The sequence below is a fragment of the Phyllobates terribilis genome, unplaced genomic scaffold (genome assembly GCF_046119375.1).
Source record: "Phyllobates terribilis strain yellow unplaced genomic scaffold, ASM4611937v1 Scaffold_8__6_contigs__length_399053987, whole genome shotgun sequence".
NCBI lineage: Eukaryota > Metazoa > Chordata > Amphibia > Anura > Dendrobatidae > Phyllobates > Phyllobates terribilis.
The window spans coordinates 371,814,355-371,830,591 of NW_027362768.1; the positions used below are offsets into that span (position 1 = coordinate 371,814,355).

General features: G+C 47.5%; 1 protein-coding gene across 1 annotated transcript; it reads right to left on the reverse strand.

Moving 5' to 3' along the window:
• Positions 1-6,983: 6,983 nt before the first annotated feature.
• MCM2 (minichromosome maintenance complex component 2) lies at positions 6,984-14,633 on the reverse strand. The gene is made up of 16 exons (XM_073644938.1): positions 14,488-14,633; positions 12,552-12,742; positions 12,306-12,475; positions 11,961-12,224; positions 11,659-11,878; positions 11,373-11,580; positions 11,155-11,289; positions 10,561-10,752; positions 10,373-10,466; positions 9,936-10,186; positions 9,703-9,829; positions 9,509-9,621; positions 8,885-9,127; positions 8,406-8,588; positions 8,108-8,263; positions 6,984-7,511 (listed from the first exon to the last, which is right to left on the reverse strand). Exons 1-16 carry the CDS (start codon positions 14,608-14,610, stop codon positions 7,401-7,403), a joined length of 2,781 nt encoding a protein of 926 aa, XP_073501039.1. The 5' UTR covers positions 14,611-14,633; the 3' UTR covers positions 6,984-7,400.
• Positions 14,634-16,237: the final 1,604 nt, after the last annotated feature.

Consider the following 16,237-nt stretch of genomic DNA (forward strand, 5'->3'; position numbering starts at 1 on the left):
ACCTGTTTTGTGTCTCTTTAGAGCAAAAAAAAAAAAAAAAAGTCAATTTTTCCTCTAAAAATGTCACAAAAAATTGTGCCAAAATCACAGGCGTGTGTAAAATCACTCCAGGGGGGGGGTTGGCGGACGGGACTGGAGCACATTTTTGAGAAATTTTGTGACCTTTTGAAAAGACGCAAACGAAGAATCAGTTGAATGCCCTAAACAGCAAACTAAAAAAATATATATATATATATATACGTAAAAAAGTGACCTAAAAAAAGGCGAAAGGAAAAGATGAAAACGGCGCAAATGTAATAATGAATCGGGCCCATTGTGATGTCATCGGTTACCTGAATAGTTGTGATGTCACAGAAACATTTCTCGCTGCAGCCCTAGTGATGTCACAGCTGACTCCCTGACTAAAAGAATTATGATGTCATAGTAACCTAACTGACTGGAAACCCTAGTGATGTCACAGGGGCTCACCTGGCCGAAGAGTTATGATGTCACAGAAGTGTAACTGAGAACGACACGCTGTGATGTCATAGTAACTTACAGGAATAAAACAGCTGCAAGACTTGTGATGTCACAGCTGCTCACCTGGCTAATACCTAGTTGTGATGTCATAGTAGGACAGAGACTACAACTCCCAGCATCCCACAGGCAGGGCTGGGAGTTGTCGCTTTTACCAGAACTGGGATCCAACATGCTGAATACGGCACAGGCTGCCGAAAATATAACCAGAACATGTACAGAGATAGTAAATGTGCCCTAGTCTGCAAGGCGGGCCACGAAAACTGGCCTCTGTTCTCACTGTGCAGTTTGTACAGGATGACACCTATCAGGCCTCATTCATCAGAGCTGTTGGAAACCAAAATGGTGTGCTCACATAGAAACCGGGGTAAAGTTTTAATTTTACCATAGCAACCAGAGCTCTCCTTTCATGTTACCATAGCAACCAGATCTCCCCTTTCATTTTACCATAGCAACCAGATCTCCCCTTTCATGTTACCATAGCAACCAAATCTCCCATTTCATGTTACCATAGCAACCAGATATCCCCTTTCATTTTACCATAGAACCAGATCTCCCCTTTCATTTTACCATAACAACCAGAGCTCCCCTTTCATTTTACTATAGCAACCAGATCTCCCCTTTCATGTTACCATAGCAACCAGATCTCTCCTTTCATTTTACCATAACAACTAGATATCCCCTTTCATTTTACCATAGCAACCAGAGCTCAGCTTTCATTTTATCGTAGCAACCAGAGCTCAGCTTTCATGTTACCATAGCAACCAGATCTCCCCTTTTATTTTACCATAGCAACCAGATATCCTCTTTCATTTTACCATAGCAACCAGAGCTCACCTTTCATTTTACCATAGCAACCAGAGCTCAACTTTTATTTTGCCATAGCAACCAGAGTGGCACTTTAATTTTACCATAGCAACCAGAGCTCACCTTTCATGTTACCATAGCAACCAGAGCTCAGCTTTCATGTTACCATAGCAACCAGACAGTTATAGGATGTATATAAAGCTAAAATGATGCAACAATATTCATGGCCAATGCCAAAAAAAATTATACACGAGTCTGGACACCCGTCTTTGTTGTGGACATCCAGAAGAGGATTAAGAGAAGCCGCAGGAAATCAATAATAAAACAAAGAACAGCAGAACAACATGGCAGCCTACACGTGTCAGCAGTGACATGGTTTAAAGGGACTGTCAGCACAGAATGACTGTTCAAACTAAGTACCGCTGCTCGGCCATGAAGCACCGAGCGCCTGTACTTGGTTTGACCAGTCATTCTGTGCTGACAGTCCCTTTATAGAAGGGGAGAGACAGGAGCGCAGAGGATTGTGGCTACCAGATGCGAACTATCAGCATCACGTAGATCGTGACTATACTTTTACTCCCAGTCATAAAACTCAGGGTCGGCCGCAGACTAGCAGCTAATATTGTGCAGTGGCCTAATGCAAGAGGTGGGATACAAGAACCCTCTAAGGAACATAGATTACAAGTTTTGCAGACAAAAAATGCAAGTTTTGCCTACATCTCTCTCATATTTCTATATACACTGCTCAAAAAAATAAAGGGAACACTGAAATAACCCATCCTAGATCTGAATGAATGAAATATTCTCATTAAATACTTTGTTCTGTACAAAGTTGAATGTGCTGACAACAAAATCACACAAAAATCATCAATGGAAATCACATTTATTAACCAATGGAGGCCTGGATTTGGAGTCACCCCCAAAATTAAAGTGGAAAAACACACTACAGGCTGATCCAACTGTGATGTAATGTCCTTAAAACAAGTCACAATGAGTCTCAGTATTGTGTGTGGCCTCAACGTGCCTGTATGACCTCCCTACAACGCCTGGGCATGCTCCTGATGAGGCTGAGTATTGTGTGTGGCCTCCACGTGCCTGTATGACCTCCCTACAACGCCTGGGCATGCTCCTGATGAGGCGGAGTATTGTGTGTGGCCTCCACGTGCCTGTATGACCTCCCTACAACGCCTGGGCATGCTCCTGATGAGGCTGAGTATTGTGTGTGGCCTCCACGTGCCTGTATGACCTCCCTACAACGCCTGGGCATGCTCCTGATGAGGCTGAGTATTGTGTGTGGCCTCCACGTGCCTGTATGACCTCCCTACAACGCCTGGGCATGCTCCTGATGAGGCTGAGTATTGTGTGTGGCCTCCACGTGCCTGTATGACCTCCCTACAACGCCTGGGCATGCTCCTGATGAGGCTGAGTATTGTGTGTGGCCTCCACGTGCCTGTATGACCTCCCTACAACGCCTGGGCATGCTCCTGATGAGGCTCAGTATTGTGTGTGGCCTCCACGTGCCTGTATGACCTCCCTACAATGCCTGGGCATGCTCCTGATGAGGCTCAGTATTGTGTGTGGCCTCCACGTGCCTGTATGACCTCCCTACAACGCCTGGGCATGCTCCTGATGAGGTTGCAGATGGTCTCCTGTGGGATCTCCTCCCAGACCTGGACTAAAGCATCCGCCAACTCCTGGACAGTCTGTGGTGCAACGTGACGTTGGTGGATGGAGCGAGACATGATGTCCCAGATGTGCTCAATCGGATTCAGGTTTGGGGAACGGGCGGGCCAGTCCATAGCTTCAATGCCTTCATCTTGCAGGAACTGCTGACACACTCCAGCCACATGAGGTCTGGCATTGTCCTACATTAGGAGGAACCCAGGGCCAACCGCACCAGCATATGGTCTCACAAGGGGTCTGAGGATCCCATCTCGGTACCTAATGGCAGTCAGGCTACCTCTGGCGAGCACATGGAGGGCTGTGCGGCCCTCCAAAGAAATGCCACCCCACACCATTACTGACACACTGCCACACCGGTCATGCTGAAGGATGTTGCAGGCAGCAGATCGCTCTCCACGGCGTCTCCAGACTCTGTCACGTCTGTCACATGTGATCAGTGTGAACCTGCTTTCATCTGTGAAGAGCACAGTGCGCCAGTGGTGACTTTGCCAATCCTGGTGTTCTGTGGCAAATGCCAAGCGTCCTGCACGGTGTTGGGCTGTGAGCACAACCCCCATCTGTGGAAGTCAGGCCCTCATACCACCCTCATGGAGTCTGTTTCTAACCGTTTGTGCAGACACATATACATTTGTGGCCTGCTGGAGGTCATTTTGCAGGGCTCTGGCAGTGCTCCTCCTGTTCCTCCTTGCACAAAGGCGGAGGTAGCGGTCCTGCTGTTGGGTTGTTGCCCTCCTACGGCCCCCTCCACGTCTCCTGGTGTACTGGCCTGTCTACTGGTAGCGCCTCCAGCCTCTGGACAATACGCTGACAGACACAGCAAACCTTCTTGCCACAGCTCGCATTGATGTGCCATCCTGGATGAGCTGCACTACCTGAGCAACTTCTGTGGGTTGTAGAGTCCGTCTCATGCTACCACAAGTGTGAAAGCAGAACCAACATTCAAAAGTGACCAAAACATCAGCCAGAAAGCATTGGTACTGAGATGTGGTCTGTGGTCCCCACCTGCAGAATCACTCCTTTATTGAGGGTGTCTTGATAATTGCCATCTATTGTCTATTCCATTTGCACAATAGCATGTGTAATTGATTGTCAATCAGTGTTGCTTCCTAAGTGGACAGTTTGATTTCACAGAAGTTTGATTTACTTGGAGTTATATTCTGTTGTTTAAGTATTCCCTTTATTTTTTTGAGCAGTATATATATATATATATATATATATATATATATATATATACATATAAAAACACCTTGGTTTAATAGGAGCAGCGTGGTCTGCCCTGATCCTATGATTTATAGTAGAAATTAGCATAAAATTCAAATTAAATTGCGCCATCTCGTGGACTCCAGTTTGCAGAGCAGAGGGCTCAGGATGTGCAAATATAAGAGACACACGCAACTGTCTCGCATCCATGCAATACTCTAAAACTGGTGTCTCTCTACCTGTTATAAAATCCACAACTCCAAGATTCATTACATGGAAGCGCGGCACACCTCTACGGCAGGCGGAGCAGAGACGCCCACCTGTACGTAGGGTGCAGCCCGTGCATCATATTGAGATGCAGCCCAGATCCTGGACACCCAGACTGTAAGGAAGCGGCGGAGCCGGCAGATGCCAGTCTGACCCGATTTAGAAAATCTCTGTTGCAGTTCACCTCTAATTACCCATCTGCTATTTAGATTCTTCAGAGCTTAAGCGTCAATCTGCCGCCGAGTGTCAGACGTCAGCTGCCACCACTATTCTGTATGCCGCAGACATCACAAATCTTACGTGCAGGTTTGTCGCACACCCGCGGCGTATTTCACCCTGTGCACTGCAGCGTAAATCGCCGTTCTGAGGTATGAAGATCTACACCACAGGTCAACTTATAATGCAGATTTTAATTTATTTATTTTTTTACATTGGTGCAGCATTCCCGTCCTATGCGGATTTCATGCTCTGCAAAAGCTGAAACCTGCACTCATAAGACTATGTTCACAGTAGGCGTTTTTTTTTCTGCAGCAAAACCTGATCTCTTGGCAGGAAAGGAGCTGCGTCAATAACGCAGGTTTTGGTGCGTTTTTCAGGATCGCAAAGTTCAGCTTTGCTTTCACCACAGAAGTATGGAGTCAGGTCACCAATGCAAGATATATGTGAAACCATATTAACCAGAATTACAAATGTAACAGTGGGGGTGGGTGAATTGTTCAGGAATAGTTATTCTAAGACACTGGCAGTGCATTGAGTTTGTAGGACACTATTTATTTTCACACTATGGTCTGCCATTGAGTTGCTCAGAGATAGTTCAATTTCACACCTCCATGGGCCACTGGTATTGCTCAATCTCACACCTAGCTCAGCCAATGTTTATTGTACACATCACTAAATTATACTGTCCTAATCCAAACTGCCATCTCAGATGACAAGGACAAGATGGTAAAAATCACAAAAATAAATGAATTTCACATACCGCTGTATTTGCTTTTTTTTTTTTTTTTTTCACTAAAAACACAGCAAAACCTGATAGCTATGTTCACACTAGGAGTTTTTTCAACACCAATTATTTTCAATAGGTGAAAAACGCTGAAAGAAAAGGACAGGCTCTATTGTGCAAAAAAAAACATGCACCAGACAAACTATTGATGAAACAAAAACCAATGAGTTTTCTGCAATCTCAAACTTAGCTAGTACTGTAAACACTGAAAATTTGCATAAAAAAAAAAAAAAACACGCATCAAAAACTGCTGGACAAAAAAAAAAAAAAAATGCCTAGTGTGAGCATGGCCTTGGTCAATTTTTCTGGCTGTTTTTTTTGCACAGCATACAGTTGAGATTGGGTCAAGACTCCAAATCCAATTTACTGCAATATGCTGAGGATTTTCAGCCTGCAAATCTGGATGGAAAATCTGCAGCGTAACCACCAGGTGTGAACATGTGCACTTACAGAGAGAAACGTCACCCTGTACACAATAAGCGTTATCCAATGTACATTGCACAAGCGCTTTGGCTTCTGATCAGCAGCACAGAATGGCTGCAGCCGGTGCTACATATATTTTTGCACTAGGAGCCCCAGTGTCCTGCTGTCCTCTAGACTCCTGTACCCGATTATTAGCCCATATTATTGAGGACTTATCTTAATGAGAATTCCTGCACAACTCCTATAAGTTAGGAGGCTATATACACCAGGACTGTATTTCTGATGGCAGCGCCTGCGGAATCTAAAATAACAGAGTCACGGTTCTATTAATGTTAATGGGTCAGCTGGAAAAGGCAAGTGGTGCGACTTCTGTTCTAAATGGAGTATTAGGAAAATAGAAGAGGTTTCCTGAGCAGAATGACCTCAAAATCGGCAGATTACCTCCCGGCAAATAATACGACAGCCGTTTAACAGATGCTCCAGAAGAGAATCTGGAGTGACCCAAACCCAGCAAAAAAGTAGGTGGTGCACATGGTGTGGGTCTAATATGCAGGCTAAAGTGTGCTTACGTTATGGCAGTCCAAAAACCACCAGACAGCAAAGACCCCGTTACAAGAGCAAATACATCGCTGCTACACTTTGCAATGGCACATACCAAATCATTTTCAATTTTCGGTACAGATTTGGAAAGAAAAAGCCCATGTGCTCCAAGACATTAAAGGGGGTTTCAACTTTTAAAAACGTTGAAAGGAATGTAAAAAAAAAAAATGGTAGATACCTCCTTGGATCTAGTGCCAGATCCCTGCCGCTGCTCCGATCTCAGAAGCGACATCTCTGAACTTAACGACTCAACTGCTGTAGAAGGCAAGAGCTGCCAAGTGATTGGCTGCAGTGGTTATGAGCGATGTCGATGTAACGGCGACGCCACAGCTGCAGCGACTATCTGCTTTTTTTTTTTTTTTTTTTTTTTTTTTTGTTATTTTACATTATAGTTAACTTTTCTAAATGCAGAAAACTCCTTTAAATTACAAGATGAACCCCCAAGACTGTAACCCTTCTGCGGAGACAATAATGCAGGCAACTATCAAACAAACGTTATATTTTACTAGAAAATTACAAGATGCATCAGTTTCAAATATACAAGACAGGGACGATCATAGAAGTAATTTGTCCGGAGCGCAAACGCCGTCCATAAAGTCACAAATGTGCAATGTCTATGGCCGTGCGTGGGCAAGTGGAAGAACGTTGTGCACATTGCTGTAGACAGAAGGTAAACCAGTAACAAGAACATTAAACTGGGGGTGACGAGCTTTACATGGAGAGCGGCCTGTCCGACACCATTTTGCCTCGGCACTAAGAATTCAGCTTGGGCTCCGGCGTCACGCCTGGGTGCTGCCTTTTGGTGCAAAAGCAGATTTGCCACAAGATCTTTTTATTTCCCCTCATTATGTGCTGACAAAAGTCCATGTGTCCCACATCACATCCGGCAGAGCGTGCCGGCTCAGAACTGCTGGATAATGAGTTTTTTCTTCAAGTCGTGCGAGAACCGGTTCATCTTGAATAATTCGCTGTCGTAAAACGCCGACAGGTTGTGGATATTAATCTGCCGAGCCTGATGGAAAATACAAAAAAAAAAATTAAAAATGGAGGCTTAAACTTTGGACCATGACTAAAGACCAGGGTTCATTTACACTGAGTTTGCATTGTACATTTGGCATCCCGGGGCACATGTCAAACGTAACCAGTTTACATCCTATAGCAAGAAAGCATCAAAACATTCTGTTTTCTGCATCCAAAGAGCACGGATCCACTGATGCTGCACCCCGTAGACAAGCAAAGACGCTTGCACCATCGGTATGTATTGTGCACGTGAGCGGCGGGAAATGACACCATCGGCCCTGGTCACTTCCAATGTGGATGTCGCCGGACAACCCCTTTAAATACTTTATAGATCAATACTCATTAGGTGACGAGTTGTCCAAAAAACATCATAAGTCATGCAGTAACACAGGAGCGTTTTAGCATCCGTATCCTACTGCAAGTCAGCTTTGGCTCTACTTCTGCTGACCCCAGTGCATTAACGATCCCTACGATACGTTCGGTTCTGGTCTTAATGATTCCAATCAGGTTAGAACTAGCCGCCGTAATGTCGTTGCTAAAAATGCACCAGTATTTATAGAATAAGGCAGCGGCCACCATGTAATCTACCTTGTCTATGAGATCTTTCTCGGAGACCTCGATGGAGTCCTGCTGTGCGCCGTATCTGTTCCTCTGGTAGGTCACTTGCTCGGCCACCAGCTGCTTCAGTATGAAGAGCAGAAGCTCGTTGTTGTCTCTTCTGAATGCCAAGTATCGGGCAAACGTCTGCAGAAAAATAAATAAAATATTGTGCATTAAATCACTTTTCAGTCTAGTGCTCCTGCAGACGGGTCCAGCAAAAAGCCGCACCGACTGCACGACACATTCTGCGACGCGGCTTTGCAGTGTAATGTGCACGGCGACGTACCTTCCTCATGCTTCTCATAACACTGAATTTCTGTGTGTCAATGAAACTCTCCAGCATCACTCTTATGGCCATATTCACATCATCTTCGACCACATAATCCCTTAAATGCATTCGTGCGTGCGCCTCCGCCATACGAATCATTGATTCAATGTGTCGCACGGTGATAGGGATACTGCCGGTTGCCTAAAGGAAACAAAAAGTTAAAACAAGAGAAGGATTATTATAATATATATATCAGTTCTGCAACAGAAAAGGCAAAGGAAAAAATTATAAAAAGAGGTAAAGGGACCACAGTGTCACCTAGTGGAGGGATTGTAAAATACAATAGCGCCACCTGGTGGACAAACTGTAATACAGCAATGCCACCTGGTGGAGGGATAGTAAAATACAGCAGCGCCACCTGGTGGACAAACAGTGATACAGCAGAGCCACTTATACAATTTCCAAATCTGAAAATAAAATCTAGATGCAGGGCTTACCATGGACTCTTTCCTGAGGTCACTGTACATTTTCGCCACTTTATCCTGATCCATCTGGTTCAGCTTTGGGTGGACCTTCTCCTTGGCATATATAATGTATTTCTTCAGCACTTCTTGGGGCAGCGGCTCCACGCCAAATGTATTTGGTAGAACGATCTCTTCTGCGTCGCCATTTACAACATCTTTGTTGCTAGGATGATGCTTTATATGGCTGCCGACCACAAACCTGGCCAGCATTTCATCCTAAAAGTCACAGGAGAGAGTTTTTACTATAAAAAGGACAAAAGATGAGCCACACGAGGAGCCACGTTGGTGAACAGTGCACGAAAGGACCATTGAAAGCCAGAATCTTACAGCACTTATGCTCCAGGCTCCCTCTAGTGGCTAAAAAGCAGAAGTGCAGAGTCTGATTCTTCAGGCCGAATGCTGATTAAGAGTGGTTACTTACAGACCATGACAATAGGGACAATTCATGAACATATAGGAGTGAAATGTGAACTTCTGCTTTTTTGCGGAGCTTCACTGCTAAAATATTTTGGAATTATGGGTTTTATCCTGTACCGTTCACCAAAATGGATTCGGTTATAGTCAGAAGCTATGAATAAAATTCATAAGGTTCTTCACCTGCACAGGGTCCACCGTGTCTCTGACCACACACAGAATGTCAAATCGAGACACAATGGGCTCAGTCAAATCCACGTTCTCGGAAAATGTTAACGATGGATCATAACGTCCTCCTAAAAGTAAGTAAATGTCAATGAAGATCCGGCCTGGTGCAAGGCTTGTGATCGGAAAAGGAAAAAAAAAAAAAGTTTTACCAATGGGGTTGGCCGCAGCAATGACGGTGCAGCGAGCCTGCAGGGAGGTGACAATTCCGGCCTTGGAGATGGAGATGCTCTGCTGCTCCATGGCCTCGTGGATGCTGGTTCTGTCCTGGTCGTTCATCTGCAAAAGTTACAGATTAATAAATACGCGAATAGGAAAAGAAAAAGGAATGAAAAAAAGAAACGATTGAGTCTTTACATGCTGCATCTATAAAATTACTACTCACCTTATCAAACTCATCGATCAAGCACACTCCCCTATCCGCCAGGACCAGAGCTCCGGCTTCCAGCGTCCACTCCTTGGTCACCGGATGCCGCTGGACGTAGGCCGTCAGACCCACAGCAGAAGCCCCCTGGCCGGTTGTGAATACAGCTCTGCTGGCGACTTTCTCCACGTACTTCAGAAATTGTGATTTTGCCGTCCCAGGGTCACCGCACAGCAAGACATTGATGTCTCCACGGACTTTGTGCTTTCCACCTAAGAGGGAGAAATAAAATCATTTTTATCACGATGATCTTTATCCAGGATCAGGACATCTTCACATCCGATGGTCACTGCAATCAGTGCACGGCCTGGTGGAAACTAACCCCTTCATTAGCTGTTAAAGGTGCAACTTTTGGGTGGACATATTCCTCCTACACAAGCCCAAGTTTATGCACTCACCTGGGTTTTTAGGTTCTCCTCCAAATAAAGCAAGAGCAAGGCCTCTCTTGATATCTTCGTGTCCATAGATAGAAGGACCAATGCTGGCAAAAATCTGCAATAAATCCACAGCAGATATTACAGACCGGTCCCTGGCAATAAAGTCCGGGTCATAAGTACAGCTCATTAACTATGTCTCCCCTCCTCACCCGCTCTCCGATCCGCTCGTCTTTGGAAAGTGCAACGATGGCTTTCACGTCTTCATCAGTCAATTCACCCACAGCCACCTTGTCGTCTTTCTTTGTGATGTGATTGGCGAGAATGACTGTGGCAAATACCGGGAAACCGTTGGCCGTATTCAGTGATCCATCGTAGTTGTTGTGATAAATCCCAGTGAGCTCCTGTCAGGAAGGACAAACAACCCCAAATTATGTAATCGGGGTCATAATCATCTACGGAGACTTTTTAAAACAAGTAGTATTCCCATCTTAAAGTGAAGGCATATCACCAGAAAATGCCAAACTGCCAAACTGCAGGGGATCCAAGCACAGGGATTGATCACAGGGACGATTCAACAACAGCGGTGGTCTGTCCATGCACAAAAAATGGAGATGTGGGCGAAGCAATGAATTGGGACTGCGCCTATTTCTCGGTTTTCCATGCATCGTCAGCAAACCGCTGTGATGAATCTCCAGTGGTTGGGGAGGGGAGCGAAGTCGGCGAAGGTCCTGGAGTAATGGAGACCCCCATGCCTCCGCTTTATAAAGGTGGGAATACTACTCTAACTTTTAGGCAGTACTCACGATTTCATCGCCCGGTTTACAGCTGTCCACCAAATCAGCGAGGAGGATGGCATCTTTGGAGCGAGGAAGTCTGCCGGCCGCCACCTTGCCCGGGCTCTCTTGAATGGTGATACGCTGGTAGTTCTGGTAAACAGTCTGGAAAAGAAAAATAAATAAATTAATGGCGAGAAAGGAAACTTTTCTTGCACTTGCAGAACTTTATTAAACTTCTGTCGCACCTCCTCCATGTTGATTTCAAACGGCCCCAGGGACTGACACTCCGGACAGGATCCCGGCTTCACCTCCTGGTTCTGAGACTGGAAGAAGGGTCCCAGGACAAAGTTGCACTTGTTACAGTTGTACTTCACCATGCTGAGCTGCGGCAGGACCCCCGTACAACACGTCACCACCCCGCTGGTGCGGATCAGCTGGTTCAGGTGCAGCTGCCTGCAAGAGACGCACAGTCAGGTACCGGCACAAATGCACCACGTTACTCCTGAAGAGGTGGATGGCAGCCGGACTCACCTGAGGGACCGGAGCTCTTCCACCAGTGGGAGGTGAGAGATGCGGACGTGGATCTCGCGGGCAATGCGGTCATATTTGGGGTACATGACCAGAACGACCTCCTTTGCGGCCTCGTCGAAAACTTTTAACATTTCCGCAGGGGCTTCGGGGAGGAAATACGCCAAGACGTGCTCCCGGGCGGCCAGGTCCTCGTAGTTCACCACCAGGCTCTCCTTGTTCTCTGAAAGGAGATAAAACAGATCACCATACGGAACATCCATCGCCAGCCCCCCGATAATCAAACTATGGAGGATTCCCGTTACCTTTGCACATGTCGCTGATCTTCTCCTTGAAGACGTTGTGCCCGTGCTCGTCGACGTGGGTCCTCAGGAAGTTTTTGAAGCGATGGTAGATCTCCAGGCGGGTGGCGGCCATAGACACCCACTCTCTGACCGTGTAGCCCTTCATGTCTTCCAGGTTTTCAATGCTTTCAATCATCTCTTCGTCTTCGTCCAGGACGCCTTCTGCAGCACGCTCGGCCAGACGACGTTTACGTGCAGGCCGATCCTCCTCTTCTTCGTCACTGTCTATAAAAAAAAAAAAAAAAATGAACATCTGGTTTCCATTCAGTGACAGCAAGCAGACATTACACAATCAGAGTTACTTACCATAGAGCAGCCCTCGGCGCATGCGCCCCAGATCCCGGCCCATCTCTCGGTCTCGCATCCTCATGGCCTGCTCAGCCGCGTCCCTCTGACTGGCTGTGAGATCCTCCACATCTTCATCGTCCAGCCCCTCGGCCTCGTACACATCCAGCTCAGAGATCGCCCGGTAATCCCTGAAACCGACATCAGCGTTGAGTTTAGCGTGCGACCGTTCACACCGCCGCAGGCGTACGCCCGGATTATCGTTACCTCTCCATGCCGTCTCCGATCAACTCCTCCCCATCTTCCTCCTCGTTCACCGGGAGACCCTCATCTCCCAAGAGACCTTCAGACTCATCCTCAAAGGGAGGAAGATCTCGCCCGGGACTGGATGTGAGGGCATCGCCGCGCCTGGAGCCGCCTCTGGGACTGGTGGCAATAGAGAATGATTCTGAGGAATCCTGCAATGCAAGGGTTAATGGGTCAGCTGCTGCAGAACTTCCAACAACTTCTCCAAAACTTTATTCTATGTCTACGATGGAAAGGGGGAAAAACAATGGATCGTTCTGACAGGGAAATGTGCATTGCCCCTCCGTATCCGAGGACCGACCATCGTTACGCCAGCTACACAGCCCTGTATGGGCCGACAGAGCCCGCCGGCGAGGAGGGGGGAGCCATGTATGTGCTGACAGAGCCCGCCGGCGAGGAGGGGGGAGCCATGTATGTGCTGACAGAGCCCGCCGGCGAGGAGGGGGGAGCCATGTATGTGCTGACAGAGCCCGCCGGCGAGGAGGGGGGAGCCATGTATGTGCCGACAGAGCCCGCCGGCGAGGAGGGGGGAGCCATGTATGTGCCGACAGAGCCCGCCGGCGAGGAGGGGGGAGCCCCGTATGGGCCGACAGAGCCCGCCGGCGAGGAGGGGGGAGCCCCGTATGGGCCGACAGAGCCCGCCGGCGAGGAGGGGGGAGCCCCGTATGGGCCGACAGAGCCCGCCGGCGAGGAGGGGGGAGCCCCGTATGGGCCGACAGAGCCCGCCGGCGAGGAGGGGGGAGCCCCGTATGGGCCGACAGAGCCCGCCGGCGAGGAGGGGGGAGCCCCGTATGGGCCGACAGAGCCCGCCGGCGAGGAGGGGGGAGCCCCGTATGGGCCGACAGAGCCCGCCGGCGAGGAGGGGGGAGCCCCGTATGGGCCGACAGAGCCCGCCGGCGAGGAGGGGGGAGCCCCGTATGGGCCGACAGAGCCCGCCGGCGAGGAGGGGGGAGCCCCGTATGGGCCGACAGAGCCCGCCGGCGAGGAGGGGGGAGCCCCGTATGGGCCGACAGAGCCCGCCGGCGAGGAGGGGGGAGCCCCGTATGGGCCGACAGAGCCCGCCGGCGAGGAGGGGGGAGCCAGGTATGTGCCGACAGAGCCCGCCGGCGAGGAGGGGGGAGCCATGTATGTGCTGACAGAGCCCGCCGGCGAGGAGGGGGGAGCCATGTATGTGCTGACAGAGCCCGCCGGCGAGGAGGGGGGAGCCCCGTATGGGCCGACAGAGCCCGCCGGCGAGGAGGGGGGAGCCATGTATGTGCTGACAGAGCCCGCCGGTGAGGAGGGGGAGCCATGTATGTGCTGACAGAGCCCGCCGGCGAGGAGGGGAAGCCATGTATGTGCTGACAGAGCCCGTCGGTGAGGAGGGGGAGCCATGTATGTGCTGACAGAGCCCGCCGGTGAGGAGGGGGGAGCCATGTATGTGCTGATAGAGCCCGCCGGTGAGGAGGGGGAGCCATGTATGTGCTGACAGAGCCCGTCGGTGAGGAGGGGGGAGCCATGTATGTGCTGATAGAGCCCGCCGGTGAGGAGGGGGGAGCCATGTATGTGCTGACAGAGCCCGTCGGTGAGGAGGGGGAGCCATGTATGTGCTGATAGAGCCCGTCGGTGAGGAGGGGGGAGCCATGTATGTGCTGATAGAGCCCGTCGGTGAGGAGGGGGGAGCCATGTATGTGCTGACAGAGGGGACAACAGCCAACAGGTCGGTAGTCGACGACTTTACCACAATGTTTGGGAAATTGACATCTCCGCTTAGAATGTTGAGAGTCGTAGTCGCTGTGACTTATTACACCGCATGGCTTTGTCTACTCTCCGCTATCCTCATGCTCCAGTCCCGGCTGACATATCAGCCCATGCTGGGCGTTATAGTCCCACACCGGCCCCTCCGTCCCCCGCTCACCGCCATGACGCTGCTGCTCCGGAGTCTCCGCCGCTCACACACTTCAGTCTTTCTCCTTCCCGCGAGTTGGCGCGAAAGTACCACGTGACCCCCTGAAGCCCGCGAAAATCTCTTCGTTTGCATAAACCCCGCCTTCTCAGGGGCGGATCCTCACATATCGAGCCTTTCAATTGGTCAATAGAAGAAGGTGGCTTCTGAATAAGTGAGCGATATTGTAATGAGAGGCGGAGTAACGCGGCAGGTGGGCGGGGCATAGCAATCTTCATTGCTGGGACAGATCCAGCATTGTCGCGATTTTTTAGATTGTTTTTAGCAAAAAAAAAAAAAAACTTCTGCTGCGGTTTGTGTATATAGATCTGTATCAGGAAGCTGACCTCCAGCGGTGGTGAGACTACAACTCCCAGCATGCCCCCCTAATGCGAGGTTCTGGGGTTTTAGACTATACAGGACGCTCAGGGGGGGGGGGGGGGGGTGTCTTTATTAGCCTCAGCCACGCCCCCTCTTCAAAGACTAGCAATAATAATAATTAATAATAAATAAATAATCAATAAATAACTAAGCAATAATAATAAATATATAATCAATAAAAATAATAATTACATGAGCAATAATAAATAAATAATAAGCAATAATATGAATAATAAATAAGCAATAACAATAATAATTACATAAGCAATAATAATAAATAAATAATAAGCAATAATAATAAATAAGCAATAACAATAATAATTACGTAAGCAATAATAATAATAAATAAGCAATAATAATAATAATAATAAATAAATAATAATAATAATAAATAAATAAGCAATAAATAGATCCAAATCTCCAGATCCGTTCGGTGGAATTAAAAAATAAAAAATATGGAAAACTCTGTGGATAGGAGCGAAAACTGGTCCGTTTCATCCTTGTGACGGAGCCCCTTTAAGTCTCAGGGTACAAAATGCCGGGTGGGATAAATCGCCCTCCCATCACGTGTCTTACGCTATTTTTAATGTGTTTTTTTTTAATGTTTTTTTTTTCCTTTAGGAAAAATGGCAGAAAAAAAAACCAAACCGTGTTAATAAATAAATAAATGAAAATGAAAACCTACAAATAAACTCTGCGGCAATTTTGGCCACAAAATAATAAAAAATCCTGAAAAAATGCCCAGAAAAAATGCAATTTTTATTTAAAAAAAAACCCTATGTTGTGGGCGACGACAGCCGTAGTCCTGGTTCACACTTAGTTTTCTGGTCGCAGGATAGGAAAACACACACAAAAAAAAGAAAAATAAAATATATATTTTTATTTTTCTGAAGCAAAAGTGAGCGAAATGTATTTAACCCTCCCCCCCCCAAATTGCAATAAAATGCAATTAAATTATTTAAAAATCATACAATGTGACTTTCCGTTTTTTAATTTTTAGATTCTGTCTCTCACTGGTCTATTGGCAGAATTTTTTTTTTATAAGTCTTGAAAAATGGCGACACACAATAAAAATATTCAATTTTTTTTTTTTTAAGTTCTGAATTGTTTTTCCCACTGAAATCAAAAAATGGAACATTGGAAAAATGATGGCTCTTGGAAAAAGAGGAGAAAAAAAAGTAAAAAAAAAAAAAAGTAGCTTGGCTGTGAAGGGGTTAAAGCGCTTTATTTCTGCCTGTAAGCATCGTTAGTGCAGGAGGCGCACAGATTACTGCAATGTCGCCCCCTCCCGGCGGCGCTGCAGAGTCACACATCACGTGACTTGCTCTCCAGGACCCCGTCA